The following is a 17,991-nucleotide window of genomic DNA, read 5'->3' as shown; positions in this document are numbered from 1 at the left end:
GTCATTTTTGTGACACTTTTAGATGCGAGTCTTGGATATTTTTTTTTTTCATTTTTGAAGTGGTTTTGACCATCAGCATAATCATATCACATTTTTTCCTTTACATTTTTTTTATGCATTTCTGCCATTATTTTTTCTCATCCACTTTAATGTATGTATGGCCAGAGGAGTTATTATTACTAGTGATAGACTGATGCAGTAGTATTATGATAATTAATGCAGTTAATTAATGATAATTGAAGATGATATTTGGCTATTTTAAGATTACCCAAAATAAAACAAAGGTTCATAGCAATTTTGTGTGCATTATATTGCTAACACTAAATTGTATTATTTATATCGGCAATTAATCATCCAACTTGTTCTCCAGATTTTCCGTTTCAACCAATGAAAAACCTGTATCAGTCGGCCTCTAGTTATTACCTCTGTAAAACAGACACGACATCTAAAAGTGCAGTTATATGAGCTCTGCTTGATCTAAAGAGTTAGTTATTAAAATGTTTTAATCAATAATCCATCCATATACGACACATTACAAGCTTGTATATTATACTGTATTGAGATGTGATCAATAGCATGTTAGTACAAAATTGTGTTGTTCTTCCAGTAACAAATGGATTATATTTTTGAATAGCAAAAAAAATTTTAATCTGTCAGATTGTATTGATATCTTTAAAAAAGTAGTTGTTTTTTATACATTTAAAAAATACGTTTTAATCAATATTCCAGCCATATACAATAAATTAGAAGCTTATATATTATACTGAAAAACGTATATATTATATGCTGCGTTGAGATGTTTTTTTTTTTTTTTGGTATTCAGTTATTTATAGGGATGCACAATATTAGATTTTTGCCATTAAAATAGTTTTCACTATTAAAATAGATGAAATGTTGTCTTTTTCCAGTAACTAACTTTTTATTTATTTTTCAATTAAAAACTAAAAATGTCATGGTAACAAAAACAAAATTTTAAAAAAATAATACTTTTTTGTCAGGTTGTACTGCATGCTCTGATGATATATTGTTTTAGAGACAAATAAATGTTCATATATGACTTTCTATACATTTATAATGATATTAGTACCCCTTTTATAGCTTCAGTTCAGTTAGTTTACTGACTACTTTTTGTTAGTTACTTGTAATGTAGCTTGACTGTAGTTGTACTAGATTCAATCTGAATAGTTTGTAGCTTGAAAAAAACGTCTCGGTTACGTATGTAACCCTCGTTCCCCGAAGGAGGGAACGGAGACGTCACGTCGGAGGACCGACAAATTGGGATCTCGCTTAGAGGGACCAATCTACTTCGAGTGTAAACTAAACGAGCCAATGCAATGCGAAGAGAGGAACGTCTGTACTTCCTCAACAGACAACGAAACAGACACTTTTTTGTTGTTAAAAAAGTTGCGCTCGTTCAAAACAGTTGCGTTCGATCCTTCACTGGCTGTGCTGATTTAAATCTAGCGGTTAGTGTTGGGTCATTCTTGAACGATTCGTTCATTTTGACTCGGGAAGAACATGTCGTCTCGGGGAGTGATTCAATCAGTCGCGCATGCGCAACAATTTTTTTATATTTTTTTATTGCAATTGAAAGAATAACAACAGTTATGAAGTGAGCATGTGCAACAACCTATAGGTTCTGTACTGGAATTAGTCAAGTAGTTCACCTGTTTTGAGTCTTCGGGTTTTTCGAGTCGTTTGTACATCACGTGACAGCCCCATAAGCTTACCCTACGCAGTCTGAGCCGGAAAGAGACTTAATAATAACCAACTCTTTATTGCCTTTGTTACAGCATTCAGTGTTATGGAAAAGAACCATTATGACAGAAATTCACATTTATAAAATGGTTCTTCTATGGCATCGCTTGAAGAACCTTTTGAAGCACCTTTATTTTTAAGAGTGTACTCACCCTCAGGTTATTCAATTTGTAAATGAGTTTGTTTCCTCATGCGAACAGATTTGGAGAAAAGTAGCATTCCATCACTTGTGAATGGGTGCCGTCAGAATGAGAATAATAACGCTTCCTACTGTGACACCTCGTCTGAATCTGGAGAGAAATCTGCACAGATCAAGCTCCGTTTACAAGTAAAAGTAGTCCAGAACAGTTCTAAACAAATATCTCAGTGGATTTTGATGTGAGAGACAACAGGAGATGGACTTTTTCACTGGAGGAAGTGTTATTATGGATTATGGCATCGTATTTTGGCCAGAAATAATGGTTTAAAGTTTAAAATGTCTAAATGATGGATTTGTTTCTTACAAACATGCAGCTTTTTTCTTCTCAAGATGTTAATTGATGGACTGGAGTGGTGTGGATTACTTGTAGATTATTGTGATGTTTTTATCAGCTGTTTGGACTCTCATTCTGACGGCAACCATTCACTGCAGAGGATCCATTGCTGAGCAAATGATGCAATGCTACAATTCTCTAAACCTGAGGGAAGGACATTGTCAGCAAATGTTATTTTTGGGTGAACTATTCCTTCTCTGTGTGTGTGTGTGTGTGTGTGTGTGTGTGTGTGTGTGTGTGTGTGTTATTAGTACTTTAACTTGTATTATTCTTGGAGATTTAAATGTAATTATAAATGAAATGTTCACTAACAACCTCTAGTTCTTGTGATACCTGAAAGTTTTCTCTCTGTCTGTCGATGTATCTTTGAGTTGCCTGCCGCTCTGTTTTCTGTTGGATTGTTTCTTCTGTTGCTTGTAACTGATGAACTGATGACTTTATCTCCGTAAGCTCCAGTGTAGGTTGGAGGTGCTTAAAGATGATCGCCATGGCCATAGGACCTTCAGTTCTCGAGTAACTATCCCAGAACAATCAGCTCTTCACATGCCACTCTCTATTTGTCTTCTTCCACTTATTTGCAATTGTGTCTTTCTTTTAGCATTTCCTTATCTTATTTTGCTTTTCTTTTTGTATATTTTAAATGTGATATGATACGTGATTTAATTATGATATGTATATGAATATTTCATTTCAAGACTAGGATGCTTAAATGTGTAAGGAACTGAACTTTATTTTTAAATGTTTTACCTTTTTAAGTCATTGTCACTGCCATCTATCATTCTTTTGTATGAGTAGAGTACACATTTGTGTCATTTCATTTTTTTAATCAATGCAAGTAATGTAATGCAAAATCCCATTTTTTGTAGAATTTGAACTATTACTCAAACTACATACAATACACTCAAAATATTTAGGCCTAAATTAAAGATTTGTGTATTTAAATTGCATGTAAATTTTCCATCCGTTTGTATTACACAGTTTTAAAATAAACAAACTAATATGCTGAATGTTATGCATAATTGTCAGTTGTACATAAATGAAACTGGTACGATTTCTCCATTTAAAAAAAATTAAAATAAATAATATAATGAAAAATAAGAAATTAGGTCCTAGTTTTATTTTTGTGCATAAGTGCATAAATACATTTTAAATTCAGTCATACAAAAATTAAAATGTTTCTATACTCAAAAAAAATCGTTTTATTTCATTTATTTAATTTGATTTAAATTATCATATTTTCATACAATTAAATGTATTATGTTAAGTTAAAAAAAACATGAACATGGTTAAAATATGACTAGCTGTGAAACAAGCAATATTCAGTTAGTTAAAATGTATGAAATTTAAAACAAATTGGATATATTAATGATAAATACTGTATATAAACCTGGTTATTGTGTATTTAAAATGCATTTAGTTTATTAGTACTATTACAAAAATCTACAGAAAAATTCATTTATCCATGACTGACAAATATGCATCACATGAAGTTTATTATATACTAAAACTGTAATCCAAATGGACGGAAATTGTATATGCAATTCAAATACAGAAATTTGATTTATGTATTATAGATTTATGTATTTCATTTAGGCCTAATTATTTATTTGAGCGTATTATCTGACATAAAAATATACCTGTGCATACCTGTGCAATTCAAAGCCACAAACAAAGAGTCAGATTACCGAAATGAAACCCCTGCGTGTTTGTTTGTTTGTTCCCTTTTTTCAGAAGTTGCTGTGTTTTGGGGCTTTTGCTGACATCATCATCTTGTTTGATTTATTATTCCCTCCCTGCTCGCTGCGTTTTGCTCTTTCAGCGGTTCTGTGCGTCTCTCTCTCTCTCTCTCTCTCTCATGTTTCACGAGCTCTGTGCTGTTCAGGGTCTCGCTCTCGTAATTGTCTTTCTCTCCTCCTTCAGTTCTTCACTCGTTCTTCACTATGCCGTCTGCTTCTCAACGGGCATCAGTAGTTCTTCAGGAACATTTCACTCCATCTCCCTCTAACTGTAGTGCTCTAGAGAGTCTATTAGAGCTTTCCTGCCACTGATTATAGGGTGGTTTTCACAAGTACAGTCATCACAAACTAGCACTCCAGTCCAGAAGGGTTGAGCAATATGTTAAGGTTACAGAAAGGACAACAGGAGAAAAACAGCGTTATTAAAGGAAAGAATACAGTTTCGTGTCATGGGAATAGGGTACATTCCCTTAAGATTATACGAAGTTGAATGTTACATTTTTTGTCTCTACTATTTCTTTCATTGGATATAATGGAAAGCAAACAGGTTTATCTGTTGACATCAGTGTATTTTATGAGTTTCAGATCTGGTTTAGATCAGGTCATGTTCAGTACTGATGCACTTCTGTTTAAAATTTTGGAGTCAGTATGATTTTTTAACAGAATATTTTTATTCAGCAAGGATGCATTAAATTGATCAAAAGTGACAGTAATAATTTCAAAAGATTTCTATTTCAAATAAATGCTGTTCTTTTGAACTTTCTATTCATCGAAGAATCCTGGAAAAAAAACATACTGTATATCAGTTTCCACGAAAATATGAAGCAGCGCAACTGTTTTCAACACTGAAAATAATAATAAATGTTTCTTGAGCATATTAGAATGATTTCTGAAGGATCATGTGACACTGAAGATTGGAGTAATGATGCTGAAATAAATTAGATTTTAAATTATATTCAAATATAAACCAGTTATTTTAAATTGTAATAATATTTCAAAATATTACTGTTTTTACTGCATTTTTGATCAAAGAAATGCCGCTTTGGACTTTTATCAAAAACATTAAAAATCTTACCGACCTCAAACTTTTGAACAGAAGTGAATCTCTCTCTGTTTCTACTCATTACATCCCAGAATTCCCAGCTCCATGTTTGTCTCTGAGTTTCATAATGATATGACCGCAGCATGACATTGCTTATTGTTTTCTGGGGTTTAGTGGCGCACATCTCATAAAAGCTCCATGAAAACACACAAAAAATTAAATATTAACAGGTTTTTTCTCTTTCGTCCCTTGTTTTCTTTCTTCAGGTGCAGTCACGATGCAGCAGCAAAGAAAACATCTTACGAGCAAGTATGTTTCTTCATGAAATTACTTTTCTTGTGTTTGACCTGCGTGTGATTATGAAATATCAATTTGAATGCTCTTCCAATATGACTTTTCCATCACTTGTATCACAAAACAGATATATGTATAACTATTTCCACTCTTTGCACTAAATTTAAATAGTTGTTAGTCAGTTATACGTCAGTATATTTTAATTATAAAACAGTGTGCAATAATAATATCACATTCAGTGCAGGTTTATTAGAGTTAACCAAAACTATGAAAAAATGTTACTTGAATATAATAAATGTTAACTAAAATAAAATCTATTTTTAAAATATTTTATTTTTTTAGTATTTTTTTCTTCTAGTTGCCAAGGCAACATTGCTTATTTTCATTTAGTTTAACTACTATGACTTAAAAAAATAACATTGAAATTGAAAAAATTGAACAAAAAAAAACTAATAAAAATGACAAAAACACAACTAAATTACTATACTAAAATGAAACGGAAAATCTAAAAATATAAACTCATTCAAAATATTAATAAAAACTATAATATTATCTTAATTACACTAAAATAACACTAGTTCGCTGTATATAATTATAAATATTAAAAAGCACAAGCTATTTGCACTTAGATACAATTTTAAAAAGATAGATTAATTTCAAAAAATTAAATGGATACTCCATAAATATTGTGTAAAAGAAACTTCATTCAGTGCTATTTATTATCATAAAAATTATGTGACAAAATACAGCTTATATTGGCATCTCTAGATATCAGCATCAGACACTCATGAGTTGAGCATCACGTGTGTATAAATGAAGTGTTGAGGTATGTGTGTGTGTTTGAAGGTCATAGTGCAGTGGACATCACCAAAGTGGCTCGGAGACACCGTATGTCTCCATTCCCTCTCACCTCTATGGATAAAGCCTTCATCACTGTGCTGGAGATGACCGCAGTTCTGGGCACTGAGATCATTAACTACAGAGGTACAACACATTCTGCATTGAGTCTGTGATTTCATATGACTCTGTTTACCTTTTTTTAATGATCTATTCCTTTTAAAGCATGTTTTTGCATGCTGGAAGTGAATCCCAGTATGTGAGATGTAGAATCACATCAGTGTGTGTTAATCTGCTGTGATATTGATCCTTCTGTAATCTGATGTGTGTGTGTCAGCTTGCAATTGTGCAAAAAAGTAAAGTCAAAATTGTGAGAGAACTTGCAATTCTGATTTTATTTTATTTTTTAAGTTTCAAAAGCTGCAATTACCATTTTTATATTTTTATTCCGTGGCGGAAATAAGCTTCCATAGAAGCCAGCATCTAAAATGCTCTAAATTGTTATTTTCTACAGATTTTGTATTCTTGCTCTTTTTTATTTTTGGGGGTAAATATCAGGTAGCTCATCGTCCCTTATGTATTTTAAATGGCCTGTTTTACATGCATGTTAGTGCTAATAAACACATGTAATCTTTTTCTCTGTCTTGTTGTTCTCATAGACGGCATGGGTCGAGTTCTGGCTCAGGACGTTTATGCCAAAGACAACCTGCCTCCGTTCCCTGCCTCCGTTAAAGACGGCTATGCTGTAAGAGGTGAGAGCCCACATGACTCGACGATGACAGACCCGGTTAACTCATGCTCTAGTGCTTGCGTCAGCGCTGCATATTGAAAGCATTACTCACGTCTACTGGAGAGCGACGCTCAGGGGATGAATGTCAAATGCTTCATTCATTTCTTATGGACTTGGTGCTGGATGGGAGTTTCCTGCTTAAAAATGTCATAAGAACTTGTGCAGAGTAAACTTCAGCACTTGGGGATTTTGCATTAAGTTTCAAAACATCAGAAAACATTCCGAAGGAACAGTCCTTAAATGTTTTAGCTGATGTTACTGCTTGCTTCAAAACATTCAAAAACATTGAAAAGAAATGTTTCCTTAATGTTTTTTTTAGGTAACATTTAAAAAACGGGACGTTTTGAACATTCAAAATAAGATTTTATCGAGTCCATAACTTAATGGGAACGTTATCAAAACATTTTTAGAACATATTTTTGTTAGTTGCATGGGAAACAGCAGTATGCTACAGTGTTGTCTCTGTGTCCTGACAGCGGCTGATGGTCCTGGTGACAGATTTATTATCGGCGAGTCTCAGGCTGGGGAGCAGGTGAGAAAAGAAAAGATATCGTTTGAGAAATCCACCTTCAGATGTGAGGGAAATGATCCATACGTGTGTTTCCAGCCCACACACACCGTGATGCCAGGTCAGGTGATGCGGGTGACGACAGGTGCTCCTATTCCATGCGGCGCCGACGCTGTGGTTCAAGTAGAAGACACCGAACTCCTGCGAGAGTCTGAAGACGTGAGTTACAGCCTGCTGATTCTTTAATGAAACATAACAATACATTATTTAATCATTTTAATTTATTTATATACACTAATGTTCAAAAGTCTGGGGTCGGTAAGATTTTTTAAATGCATTTGAAAGTCTCTTCTGTTCACCAAGGCTGCATTTATTTGATCAAAAATACAATAAAAACTGTGAAATATTATTGCAATGTAAAATAGCTGTTTTCTATGTGAATATATAATCAAATGTAATTTATCTCAAAGCTGAATTTTCAGCATCATTACTCCAGTCTTCAGCGTCACATGATCTTCAGAAATCAGTATAATATGCTGATTTGCTGCTCAAGAATTCTGATTATGATCAATGTTGGAAACAGTTGTGCTGCTTCATATTTTTGTGGAAACTGTGATACATTTTATTTTTCAAGATTTTTGGTTGCACTGAACATTGAAAATAACAGCATTTATTTGAATCAAACCTTTTGTAACATTATAAATGTCTTTAGTGTCGCTTTTGATCAATTTAATGCATCCTTGATAGATAAAACATCTTACTGACTCCACATAATATAATATAAATGTATTTTACTTAAATTAATATATTTTTGACAAGTATACAAAATTGCTGAAATGTAATATACTTATTTTACACTATTTCTACTCAAATTCTACCAAAATTATTTGATATACACTCTTAAAATAAAGTTGCTTCACGATGCCATTGAAGAACCTTTTTGTCTAAATGGTTCCATAAAGAACCTTTAACATCTGAAGAACCTTTCTGTTTCATGAAAGGTTCTTTGTGGCGAAAGAAGGTTCTTCAGATTATAAAAAGGTAAGAAAGAGATGCTTCTTTAAAGAACCCTTGACTGAATGGTTCTTTGTGGAACCAAAAATGGTTCTTCTATGGCATCGCTTGAGGAACCTTTTGAAGCACCTTTATTTTTAAGAGTGTATTTGAGGAATAATTGAGGAAATTATTTGTCCAGGTAGACACTGTTATTCACTAATGATGATATGAAAATATTTCAGACTGCCATTAATTGCCACCTCGGCTGTCGATTATTTTCTGTCTCTTCCTATCTGAAATCATTTCTCAGGGCACAGAAGAGCTCGAGGTGCGGATTCTGATTCAAGCTCGTCCAGGTCAAGACATCAGGTGAGCGCCTGTGAGCGTATCTCAGCGTGACTGTGTGAGTCTCGGATGTGTCTGAAGGAGTCTGTCCCGTGTTCTGCTTCTGCAGGCCCATCGGTCACGACATTAAGCGTGGTGAATGTGTGTTGGCCAAAGGCACTCACATGGGCTCGTCTGAAATCGGTCTGCTGGCCACGGTGGGCGTCACAGAGGTGGAAGTGCAGAAGTTTCCAGTCGTGGCTGTGATGTCTACAGGCAACGAGGTGTCATTACAACACACACTGCTCTTTATATCTCCACTGTTTCTTCTAGACAGCAATTATATCTAATGGGGAGCCTCCTGCTTTCTCACACTGCAAAAACATATTTTCTTACTTAGTACTTTTGTCTTGCTTCTAGTACAAATATCGAAACATTCTTAAATATAGATATGTTTACCTGAGAAGGAAGATTTAAAGGCACAATATGTAATTTTCGCAGCTAGAGGGCGCATATTCAAAATAAACAAATAGACAAAGGCGTAGTTTGATGACGGAGTGACTGAGTGTGAAGTCATGGGAGTTGTGGTCTTCATCCCCACAGCCGAAGCAATCTGACGGGACTCGGGCAGAAATCATGTTCATGGATGAGCTAATGATTTATTAACATAGTAGAATGAAGCAGGGTGAGGCTGAAAGCCGTCGAAGCGAAACGAGGCCGCTGAACGAGCGTGACACACGGCTCGAAAGCAGCGGAGCTTTTATTATGCCACAGTCGACCGCGTCCACTCCTTCCGGTCGTGCGCATGTGGGGTAAAGCAGCGCTGTTTTATCAAACTAGATACATTTGAAAGTTCTGTTATAATGCTACTCTGTGCGGTCGTCACCGGTCTATTAAAACACACAACATATTAAAGCGTCTTTGGTGTTTCCATGTTTTCTACAAAACAAAACCGGAAATGGAGGGGTTATGACGTCATTGGCAGGCGACACAATGACACTATAGACACGGTGCATGCCACTAGTTAAAATAGCTTATTTCTCTGGATTTAAACATTCCTCGAAACATTTGGGATAATGTAAGTACACAAGTCAGCAAAATATATAACACTGTTCTAGTGGTTTTTGGATATTTTAATAAAAAAATCTTACATATTGTGCCTTTAAGGGGCAGATTTACTAACAACGTGCACCAACGCAAACAGTCTTTTGGCATTAAAATGGTAATTTCAGGATTTACTAAAGACGCGCAGTGAAGAATTAGCGCTGAAAAGGATGAAATATGAAAGAAATCCATTTGTAACATGTACATGAAAAATCTAAAAAAAACGGACACAACTAAGGGACACGGTCGTGCAGCAGCGAGCATCACAACAGTTAAAAGAACCTCAAGGTTGTAAATGTGAGAAACTGTATAGGGCCCCATTCCTGTATTTTGCCTGGGGCCCCCAAATCACTAAATCCACCCCTGATTGTATTAATGCAATGCTTAAAGTTACTCTTTAAGTCTTATAAGCAATTCCTGAGCAGTAAACTGTTGTGTTTTCAGCTGCTGAACCCAGAGGACGATTTACACCCCGGGAAGATCAGAGACTCGAATCGCTCGACGCTGCTGGCCACCATACAGGAGCACGGATACCCCACCATCAACCTGGGCATCGTGGGAGACAAGTGAGCAGCGTTCACACTTTATACAGAAATATGAGTAATTGTGTGTCAAATTTAGATTACATAAAAACAGAAAAAAATCTCTTTTTAACCTGATTAATAAAAGTTTAAACCAAGCATATTTTACATACAAGAGTGCATATAACCAAACATGTCAAGGGGTTTATAGAAATACAGAAAAACGTTGTACATCTTAAACAGTTACGTAGTTTGTATTGCTTTTAGGTGTTTAGATATTTCTATGTCAATTTTAAATTGTTCTAACAAAGGTATTCTTTCAAACCGTTTGACTTCATTATTATAATAGCAAGCAAATATAATAAATCAAAATTGAATGCTAGATTTTTATCACCACCCAATGAGAAACACCTTAACATGATATCCGCTTCGACTAAAAGTGAAATATCGTAGCTTATTTCTGTAAATATTTTTTAAACAATTCTTAAAAAAAAAAAACGGTTATCTTCCACATGAACTTTATTGAACTTAGATACTGAAACACAAGTGACTTAACTAAGTAAAAAGATTACTACAATCTAACAACCTCAGGGAATTGCATGTATATCATTAAATATTGGTTTGGTTGAGAAATTAGAAATAAATTAGCTCAGTATAAACTCTCAGAAAAAATGTACATCTATCTTATTTGCCCCTAAATGGTACATATTAATACTTAAAAGGGCATAAAGTTAGTACTCCGTGGTTAGCTTTTGCTTGATTGTCTTGGTTGTGTTTTCTGTAGTTATAAATCGAAGCATGTTTATTAATTTTATCATTGTGGTTTATTGCTTGTTTATGTGTAAAGCTGCTTTTAAAGGTGCTTGTAAAATAAAGTTTAGTGCTATCATTATTACTGTTATAAAATGTACATATTAGTACCTTTTAAAAGGGTACCGCCCCATTGACTGTTTTGTACCTTGTTTTGTGTGTAGCTGTATAAAACACCCTACTTTTTAATCAATTGCTTATGTTTATTGCATTTTGTTATCTTTAAGGATGTACGGCTATTAATCATGTTTTGTGACATGTCAGTTGTCATGGTAACTGTTACCCTGGTTTCCCACAGCCCTGATGACCTGCTGAATGCTCTGAACGAGGGAATCAGTCGCGCTGATGTCGTCATCACCTCAGGGGGCGTGTCCATGGGGGAAAAGGCACGAGAGCTTTTTTACATTTGCTCTGTGTATTTAGCTGACAGCTTCCTGAAGACAAACTGTGTTTTAGAAAGATGCATGGAAAAGCTTAACACTTTGAGTTTAATTTAGTAATCACTGCTGTATACTGACATCTAGTGGCTGGATGGCAGTAAGTCTGTCACGTCAAAGAGATTTACTCCTAAAGAAATGAGGTGCCTAGTGCTTTAAATACCTACAGATCTTTTTAAAAGGATTAACACTCACAATAAAGAAGAGAATACAGTGTTTATACAATCAGGCATTGGTTAAAAAAAATCTTTGTCATACACTGTTATTTTTAATTGGTCCTAGTTTAGCAGATCATTAAGATCACTGTAAATGGATGTTTTCACAGGATTACCTGAAACAGGTACTTGATATCGACCTTCATGCTCAGATACACTTTGGTCGTGTCTTCATGAAACCAGGGTGAGTTTTTGAAGAAACAGGTGACATCTGCGTGAAGATTGTACAAGTAATGCAGAATGAGGGTGTTTTCACTTTTGAAACTTCGTTTAATGAAACACTAACACTTTACTTCGAACAAAACTTAATTAAAAAAGAAAATAATGATAACCTCCAAAAAAGCAGATCTGAATGTCAGTGTATTTAATCCATAATACTTCATTTTACCACTATTTTATTCAAATATATTGTATTAACATTATTACATTTTATCAATTAAATGTTACATTTATTTTATTACAATTTATATAATAGAATAGTTTTAATGCTGTTATTATATTATAGTGTTTATCCGCTTTAACTGGAGCAAAATTTAATTTAAAAACTTGGATATAGTACTACGTTTTATTTTATTTTAAACATGTATTTTATTCAAATATGTTTTATTAACATTCATTTTGTTTTATTACATTGTATGTTATTATAAATTAAAATGTATATACAATTAAATTAAATATATTTGAATACTATTCTATTTTTCTATCTATATTTAAAATGTAAGTGAAAAACTCCAAAAAGCCGACCTGGATGTCAGTCCATTTAATCCATAGAACTACTTTGCATTTTTTTTTTGCATTTATTTTATTTGAATTAATAGAATAAGAGAATAGAATAGTTTTAATACCAAAAGTAAGCGTGTCATTATGGTTACCTGCGAGCAAAAATACTGCTTTGTTTGTTTTACATACACTTAAAGTGAACTGTATTCAGACCGTTTCCTGAGATGGTCTCACTTCAGAGCACTTTACAGCGTTTAGAGCGATCACCTCGCAGTGTAAATCATGCAAACTGCTCTCAGATTTCAACCCAGTGTGAAAACACCCTGATCTTGAGTGTCAAACGATGAGAATCAGTCCACGCAGGTATTGAGCTCTGGTTTGTCTTCCGTTAGTCTCCCCACATCATTTGCCACTGTTGATATGGACGGGTCTCGAAAACTTATCTTTGCTCTGCCAGGTAGGGACGGTGAGAGAGTTTATTGGTTTGTTTGTTTTTTCCAAACACATACTAGTCTGTAATTTCAACACACAGATTTGGCTATTTTTCATCTATTAGTGAATGATTTGTGCTTTTGTGGCTGTCTGGTGATTCACAGGTAACCCTGTGTCAGCAGTCGTAACATGTAACCTCTTCGTCATTCCTGCCTTGAGGAAGATGCAGGGAATCTTAGACCCGCGACCCACCATAATAAAAGCCAGGGTAAGACCACCTTCAACCTTAAAAAAAGCTGAATTTTCAGCATCACTACCCCAGTCTTCAGTGTCACATGATCTTCAGAAATCATTCTAATATGCTGATTTGCTGCTCAAGAAACATTTCAGATTTTTATCAATGATGATATTTTGGTGGAAACTGTGACACATTTTATTTTTCAGGATCCTTTGATGAATAGACAGTTCAAAAGAACAGCATGCATTTGAAATAGAAATCTTTTGTAACAACATAAAAGTCTTTAATGCATCCTCGCTTTCCAAAAAAACAAATCTTACTGAAACTATTTTTCGACCGATTTGCTGAGCTCTCAGATTTTGTCATTTTGTTTTCTTTGCTGAATAGGAACTAAATATGTTAATGCATTAACTTGAAAACATTAATTGCAAAACATTCAAATCTATTGACAGCCTTAATAACGAAATGGAAATTGTGCTTAATTGTTTCCAGTTGTCATGTGATGTGAAGCTGGATCCACGTCCAGAGTATCACCGCTGTATTTTGACATGGCACCATCAGGAACCTCTGCCATGGGCACAGAGCACAGGTTACACATCCATCATTATTATTATTATTACAGAAATATCGCAGAAATTGTTACATTTCACTTGCCAGTGATTGAGTAGACTAAGAATAAGTTTAGTACAGATATATTTTTCACTGTGTTTTGATCACTTTACACTAGAATGCTCGTTTGACATTAGCTCATTTATGAGAGCGTGAAAAAAAGCCATGTTAAATAACACATAAAATGTATACATTTAAGTGATATTTATCTATATAATTCTTTCGTGTTTTTTTTTTGTGACATATGACATTATTTTAGACTTTCTGAACAATTGTGCAAGCTGCAATCCCAGTGTTAGCGCTCATTAATCACCTGCCAGTGTTGATTTTAGCAAATCAGTTTTTATTAGTTTTTATAGGGTTTTTTAATTAATGTTTTAAATAACTTTTCATTTTTATATTTTCCTTTTTCATCTTAATTTTAGTTAAAGTTTTAGTCATTTTGTTGCCTGATTTTTTAATGTCTGTATAGATTTTATATTGTTTCTATATATTGTTTTCCTCAGTTTTTTTGTTATTTTAGTACATTAAGTTAAAATTAAATTAAAAGTTAAATGAGAAAATGAGAAATTATGCCTAGGCAATTAGCTGAAATAAAATAAGTTTAAGGTTTTTTATATTTTATTTCATAATTTTAAAATGTTCTATTGTGTGTGTATGTACCTGTTTTTTCTATTCTGGTGGGGACTTAAACCTGAATACACACAGACTCATGGGGACTCGTGTCACGGTGGGGACCTAAATTGAGGTACCCCAGGTAAACAAGCTAATAAATCACACAGAATGAAGTTTTTTGAAAATCTAAAAATGCAGAAAGTTTCCTGTAACGGGGTAGGTTTAGGTGTAGGGTTGGTGTAGGGCAATAGAATATACGGTCTGTACAGCAGAAAAACCATTACGCCTATGGGATGTCCCCACAAGGATAGCAAACCAGACATGTGTGTGTGTGTGTGTGTGTGTGTGTGTGTAAAAGAGAGAGTCTGTGTGCATCAAACAATTACTAGCCAAAAGCAGTTGTATTGCCAATGTGTGTGTAGGTGCGTAGAGGGTTGCTATACTCTCTTATTTTCTCTTATTGTGGATAAAACAAGATGCATGTTGGTTCCTCTAACATTAGTGGTTCCTTGTTGAAAAATCGAAAACCAGCAGGTTGGAGGCAGTATTTTCACGCTTTTCTCCGTCTTGTCTTCCTCCAGGGAACCAGGTTAGCAGCAGACTCATGAGCATGCGCAGTGCTAACGGACTCCTGATGCTACCTCCCAAAACTGAGCAATACGTGGAGCTGCGCAAGGGCGAGGTGGTGGACGTCATGGTCATCGGCCGTCTATGATGACAGAGGAGCGGGCCGAAGGACGGAGAGCAACGGGTGGTTCACGGTGCATGTTCACATATCATTGACTGTAATATGCAACGGCACAGCTAGTTTTTATTGATTTGGATAACGCTGAAGTATAGTCAACATCTTGATCACAAACCTAGATACATATGAGAAAAAAAATATTATTTCAAAGAAAGAAAAAAATATACTTTTAAATGATAAAATCTAATTATAAAAAGAGATTTATTCTGTATTATTATTAATTATTATTATTGCATTTTTCTTCTCATTATTATTAATTATTATTATTATATTAAGGCAACTTTGTTCTTTTCATTGCAGTTGCTTTGTGTGTTCAATGCTAGATCTTATAGCTGTAGCATTTTAATAGAAACTGTAGGTGCCTGCCAGGAGAGAAAAAAAAAAGAATATTATTTCCCCATTTTAATGCAAAAATAAATGAAAAATGACTGCTTTTGTTTTCGGACATGGGGAAGGAACATGACAACTTGAAATCTGGACTCTGGAGGGTGGCACTTTTTGTCTTACGTGTCATTGACGTGACACTTTTACTTTTTCCTCCCATTATTTAGTACGCATCATTATGACATCACAAAGAGCTTTGCTTGTCGTTTATATCTCGTGAGTCTTGTTTGTGTGCGCAGTGCCAAACGCGTGGGTGCATGAAGGGCGTGCGCGGGGGAACACGGGCCTGGTCACCCAATCCCTGAAGCTTCCTTATAATCACATGACCTGGTGTAGCCCCGCCCCTGTCCCCCCAGGGGGCGGAGTCACAGGCGAGCGTTTGATTTGAATATACTTTAAAAAGATGAGGAAAAAAAACAACAGCTTATTTAAGTGCTGACTGCCTTTTTAATCAACTACACAAAAATGTACAGTTAAAAAAAAAACACACACACATTTGAATTGTACAGATAAATGTGACCAGCACTCCTGCGGAATATGACCAAGCAATGAGGAGACATTGAACAAATCTGTATAATACCATTTTCTTTAATGATAAGAACCTAATGAGAGAGAATACAATAATAAAATCCTTGATCATTATATAAAAATAGCATTGTGGAATTTTCTTGTAATAAAATGAATAAAAACATAATTCCTTAACGTGTGGGATTTAAATGTCTTTTTGTTTTGTTTTTTGCATTTCATGTTCTACTGATTAACTGATCTCTGCAGTGTTTTGGACAGCTGATCTTTAATGGTTTATTTAACAATTTCATTATAAATGTCAGATATTAGTCTGGAATCAGATCGGGGTTGTAGTTATAGAAAAGCATAATTTTTCACACAATAACATTGGTAATTGTGTTGAATGACTGAGATTGATGGATATAGGCAATTGGGAAAAAGTTGTTATAGGAATAAGATTATTTACTTATTAAATAACATTAAATATTACATTTACAAATATATATTTGTAAATCATATGTTTTTTTAATGAATATATATTTATATAAAATTTATTATATTTATATATATATATATATATGTGTGTGTGTGTGTGTGTGTGTGATTAGTACTGTAATTTAATATGCAAATTATCATTTTAATTAAAATATTTATAATTCTTGTAATAATATCAGTCATCTACTTTTCATGCAATGTAAAATTTATGTTAACTTAATCTGTAAATTATTAATATTCATAATATTAATATTGTAATATATTGTTGTATGTATATAATTATATAATTTTATTTATGTATATATATATATATATATATATATAATATATATACTGTGTGTATGTGTGTGTGTGTGTGTGTGTGTATATATGCATGTGTGTGTTAATGATAATTTATCTAACAAATTTGAGATGCATGCAAATATATATATATATATATATATTAGATAACAATTTATCTAATTTATTTAATCGACATTGTTCCAAAAGCTGTAGAATCTATCAGATGTTGGTCAGACTCGTGGTCTGTTGGGTTTAGAGCAGATTACTGAACTCATGAAGTCACCGCTCATCCACATTAGCCTCAGACACCTGAGCTGTGGACACTCACACCTGGGTGATTTAATAACCACATGCAACGAAGTGAAAAGCTAAAATGAGAAGATCAATTAAATATTTCTCGATCTCTTGCAAAAATTAACCATAGTAACTTAAGTTTCTGTCGAAATACCATAGTTACTCACAGAAGCTTTCTTTCTGTCACTTTATTATTATTTTTTTATATTTATTATGACAGTGGTGCAAATACCATGTTTGGACAGTTTTATAAACAATTTTCACACAGAAACTGGACGACCACACAGAAATGGCAAGTAAAACATTGAAATAAATATGAAATTTTAAAGTAGTAAAACTGAAATAGATACATACTCCAATAATCACTGTTTTATTTATAAAACTGAACATTTTAATTTTACAGTGGCATTTTGTTAATGTTTGTAAGGCATGTTTGGTAAAGATGACGTTATTTATAAGCTACTCTGTTTGTAGATCAGCTGTCCTTTAATTAGATGTGAAATAAGAGATAATCTGTTATTATTAATTTAAATACTGTATTTTATGGAAGATATGAACAAAACAGATGTCCATGCAGCTCGTCAGAATCCTCTTGAATGTTTAAGGAATTCATTTCTTTCCCTGAAACCTGCTTGTAACTCGATTTATGTGTGTCTGCAGGTCCTAGTGATGGTGCGTGTGTGTGTGTGTGTGTGTGTGTGTGTGTGTGAGAGAGAGAGAGAGAGAGATAAAAGTAAGCCCTAAGTATACTAGATAAACAGATGG

The 17,991-nt window shown here is 33.9% G+C and overlaps 1 protein-coding gene across 4 annotated transcripts in view; it reads left to right on the top strand.

Annotated features, from left to right (window-relative positions):
- Positions 1-15,399, top strand: part of gphnb (gephyrin b) — a 95,809-nt gene extending 80,410 nt beyond the window's left edge. The window contains exons 9-22 of one of the 4 annotated variants that reach the window (XM_016242854.1): positions 5,336-5,378; positions 6,210-6,347; positions 6,860-6,952; positions 7,467-7,522; positions 7,598-7,717; positions 8,805-8,863; positions 8,949-9,102; positions 10,367-10,488; positions 11,552-11,639; positions 12,016-12,089; positions 13,018-13,082; positions 13,222-13,325; positions 13,788-13,884; positions 15,101-15,399. In XM_016242854.1, the coding sequence (XP_016098340.1) occupies positions 5,336-5,378; positions 6,210-6,347; positions 6,860-6,952; positions 7,467-7,522; positions 7,598-7,717; positions 8,805-8,863; positions 8,949-9,102; positions 10,367-10,488; positions 11,552-11,639; positions 12,016-12,089; positions 13,018-13,082; positions 13,222-13,325; positions 13,788-13,884; positions 15,101-15,234 (1,347 nt within the window). In that variant the 3' untranslated portion in view covers positions 15,235-15,399. Of the gene's footprint in view, positions 1-5,335; positions 5,379-6,209; positions 6,348-6,859; positions 6,953-7,466; positions 7,718-8,804; positions 8,864-8,948; positions 9,103-10,366; positions 10,489-11,551; positions 11,640-12,015; positions 12,090-13,017; positions 13,092-13,221; positions 13,326-13,787; positions 13,885-15,100 lie in introns of all 4 variants that reach the window. The other 3 variants (XM_016242853.1, XM_016242851.1, XM_016242852.1) reach the window with 3 other exon arrangements.
- The last annotated feature ends 2,592 nt before the right edge of the window (positions 15,400-17,991 follow it).

Source organism: Sinocyclocheilus grahami, unplaced genomic scaffold, assembly GCF_001515645.1.
Source record: "Sinocyclocheilus grahami isolate Dianchi unplaced genomic scaffold, SAMN03320097.WGS_v1.1 scaffold674.1, whole genome shotgun sequence".
NCBI classification, from domain to species: Eukaryota; Metazoa; Chordata; class Actinopteri; order Cypriniformes; family Cyprinidae; genus Sinocyclocheilus; species Sinocyclocheilus grahami.
The sequence above is the reverse complement of the archived record's forward strand: the minus strand, read 5'-3'. Positions and strand labels throughout refer to the sequence as shown.